The sequence below is a fragment of the Galeopterus variegatus genome, unplaced genomic scaffold (genome assembly GCF_000696425.1).
Source record: "Galeopterus variegatus unplaced genomic scaffold, G_variegatus-3.0.2 Scaffold1513, whole genome shotgun sequence".
NCBI lineage: Eukaryota > Metazoa > Chordata > Mammalia > Dermoptera > Cynocephalidae > Galeopterus > Galeopterus variegatus.
Genome location: NW_007727624.1, coordinates 290,923 through 293,966, shown reverse-complemented (window position 1 = coordinate 293,966; position 3,044 = coordinate 290,923). Strand labels below are relative to the sequence as shown.

Here is a 3,044-nt window from a genome sequence, read left to right as displayed (position 1 = left end):
TTCCGCAGGCAGCCACACACCTACAGGTGCAGCACCTGGGATACCTCTGATTAGTGAAACAACCAGGATGCTGTGAGTGACATTAACAGGGGAACTTAATGTAGAATGGAGATGGTGCGGGTTAAAGGTGGACCTCGTTCTCTTTATGGCCTGTGTAGTATAGTATCCTGTTGGACGAACTCAACTCGCCTAACTGTCCTGTATCCATGAACAGCAGCAGTCCGCCATGAATAACTCCTGTGCATGTCTTCGTATCCTTGTGCAGAATGAGGTGATGGTCACTGCAAACAGAGGCGTCCAGTGACAGTTTATTTTTCCCTTTTGTCTTTTCCAAGGATCAGGAAGATGTTTANAGGCGTCCAGTGACAGTTTATTTTTCCCTTTTGTCTTTTCCAAGGATCAGGAAGATGTTTACTTCATGAAGGGGGCCTTTGAACAGGTGATTTGTTACTGCACCATGTACAATAACGGGGGCATCACCCTGCCGCTGACACCCCAACAGAAGGCCTTCTGGCTGCAGGAGGAGAAGAGGATGGGGTCTCTTGGTCTGCGGGGTCAGTGCTGGGGCCCCTGCCCAGAATGTTAAGTTTGCATGTGACGTGGGCTTTTGGGGTGTGCTAACGCAGGGTCCTTAGGCCTTGTGCGGTCCCTCACAGGGGCAGTCAGGAGCATGCTGATGGCAAGAAAGCACGCTGGGGATTTAATGCTCGCATGAAAGGTAATGGGCCCACACCCCATCCCAGTGGCCCGATGTTAATCCAGATGTGGCTCACAGGTCTGAGAAGAGGTGGGCCCTCCTCTGCTGAGTTTTCTAAGACAGGAGAACGGGACATACCACAAACACTGATTTTCCAGATAGGTCTTTTTGTTCACTGCCTCTTGTCAAGAAAACCCAAAGCTCTCCTAAATCAAGGAAGACATTTCCTTACTTGGCCATTTCCAATTTTCTGCACCAGAGCCACCACCTTCCCTGGTGGGCTGCACATTAACTCTCACATTTCCTGTGGTGTCATTTGTCACCATGTCCGTTTCTAAAGGAAGCGTTTAAAAACTCACCAGGACACTTATATTCCTTCAGGGGGAGGTGAGAGGCATTGGGCTTGCCCTGTAGGTTCCAGTTGCCTTGGTTTTCCCTTCAGGGGACAGCACTTGTCACTGCTGGCCAGCCTGCAGACCAGAGCGTGTCCGGCACTGGGCATCTCTGCCTCTTCCTCAGCAAGGCAATGTCCCCAAAGCGAGTGCTTCACACGTCTCAATGTCCCCCAAAATGGTTTGTGCAACACTAGGTCCACAATAGGCACATGGGTAAACACTGTGCCTCGGTTTCCTCCTCTGTAAAAGGAGGACATGAAGGCAGTTACTCTGGGGTTGCTGTGGGGAGTGCAGGTGACGTGAGAAGGCCTTAGATGAGAATCTGGCATGTAAGCGGGTGTCACTGCTGCTGGTACGAATGATACGATCAAGCCGTTAAGTAGCTGCATGTTCTGGTCATGCTGTGCATCTCCTAACCTTGAAACAGTGGCACTCAAGAGTGGACAAATTAGTAAATAAATCTCCTACGTGCTACTGGCCTCTAAATTTACTCCTGGTGCTTGGGCCGCGCCTGTGTGCCAGGTGCCATATTAAGTGCCCACCCAGGACCTCCACTAGCCGCTTTGAGGCTCCAAAAGGTTGAGGAACTGGCACAGGTCCCACAGCTAGTCCATCCGTGGTGGCACCAGGGCCTGAGCCCAGACGTCCACTGAGCGGCATTAATGACATGCAGGGCCTCAGGGGAGAACATCATGAGGGCTGGTCAGTCACAAAGGTGGGGCGAGACTACTGCCATCAACAGTACACATGCAGGTTCTCTCATATTTATAAATGGACTTGTCTCCAAACCGTAGCCTGAAAAAGTACATCCTCGGGCCGGGCATTAGAGCAGGCCTGCACCTCTGTCCTTGCCCACAGCTGGGGCAGGCATCAGAGGGAATGTTGTTTGTCACCAGGGAGTGTGAACTGAGTGCCCACTGTGTGCGAGGCACAAAGCAGCGCCTGAGTGACCTAGAGAAGCCCCTAACTTGCTGCAGCCCCTAGAGTGGTCTGAGCTTTGAGACACTCCCACCCCCAACACACACCCAGAGAGAGATGACAAGCCCCATGCAGTGGTAAGGAGAGTCGGGCGACAGAAGCACAGAGGCAGAACGAGGCCCCCCGGGGATAGAGTGTCTGCAGATGCTTCCCACAAGCGGGGGGCACTGTGGGTTTGTAGACCCCAGGGGCAGGGTAGGGAGGGGAGCACCGGGGAAGGGAAGGAAGAGTGCCAGCAGGACTGGCACATGGAGCCAGCACGATTAGCACATGGAGCCAGCATGATTGGCATATGAAGCCAGCACACTTAGCATGTGGCACCAGCACAACCGGCACAATGTTATGACGGTGCAGGAGGGAGGTGCTGCTAGAGGCTTCGTGGTCACGGCTCCCCCTCTGGTGTCAGTAAGGTGACAAAGTAAGGTCAGTTCTTACACCTCCCCCCCACAACCGGCACAATGTTATGACGGTGCAGGAGGGAGGTGCTGCTAGAGGCTTCGTGGTCACGTCTCCCCCTCTGGTGTCAGTAAGGTGACAAAGTAAGGTCAGTTCTTACACCTCCCCCCTTCACATCACTCAGCCTCCAGGAGCTGGGCTTGGCTTCTGTGCCACTGGATGAGGGTCAAGTTCAAGGGCAAGCCAAAAGCTAGACTCCTCTCAATGGTGTTGCTTTCCCATAAACTTTTCCTAAGCTGTGGTAGCACCGCCCCAGTCTGCTGGAGGTGCAGACAAGTGAGCACAGAGCACACCAGGAGCAGGTACCGCAGAGGCGTCCCCTCGTTCCCATCTTATGGTTTCTCTGGTGGCCTCTCTTGCTGGGTGGGGTCAGGATTCTGAACCATGGGTGCACAGAAGTCTTACTTTCTGCTAGGCAGGTTGTTTCTACATTCTTCTCTACTTTGGGCTGTACCTGCACATGCCTGAGGACCCCCAAGAGAGCTCTGCCTTCCTTCTGTGGTCCAGGAACTTGGCCC

General features: G+C 53.4%; 1 protein-coding gene across 1 annotated transcript in view; it reads left to right on the top strand.

Moving 5' to 3' along the window:
- The window catches only part of ATP2C2 (ATPase, Ca++ transporting, type 2C, member 2), a 58,625-nt gene that overhangs the window by 45,291 nt on the left and 10,290 nt on the right, over positions 1-3,044 (top strand). The window contains 1 exon segment of the mRNA XM_008577450.1: positions 398-554. Coding sequence (XP_008575672.1) covers positions 398-554 — 157 coding nt within the window.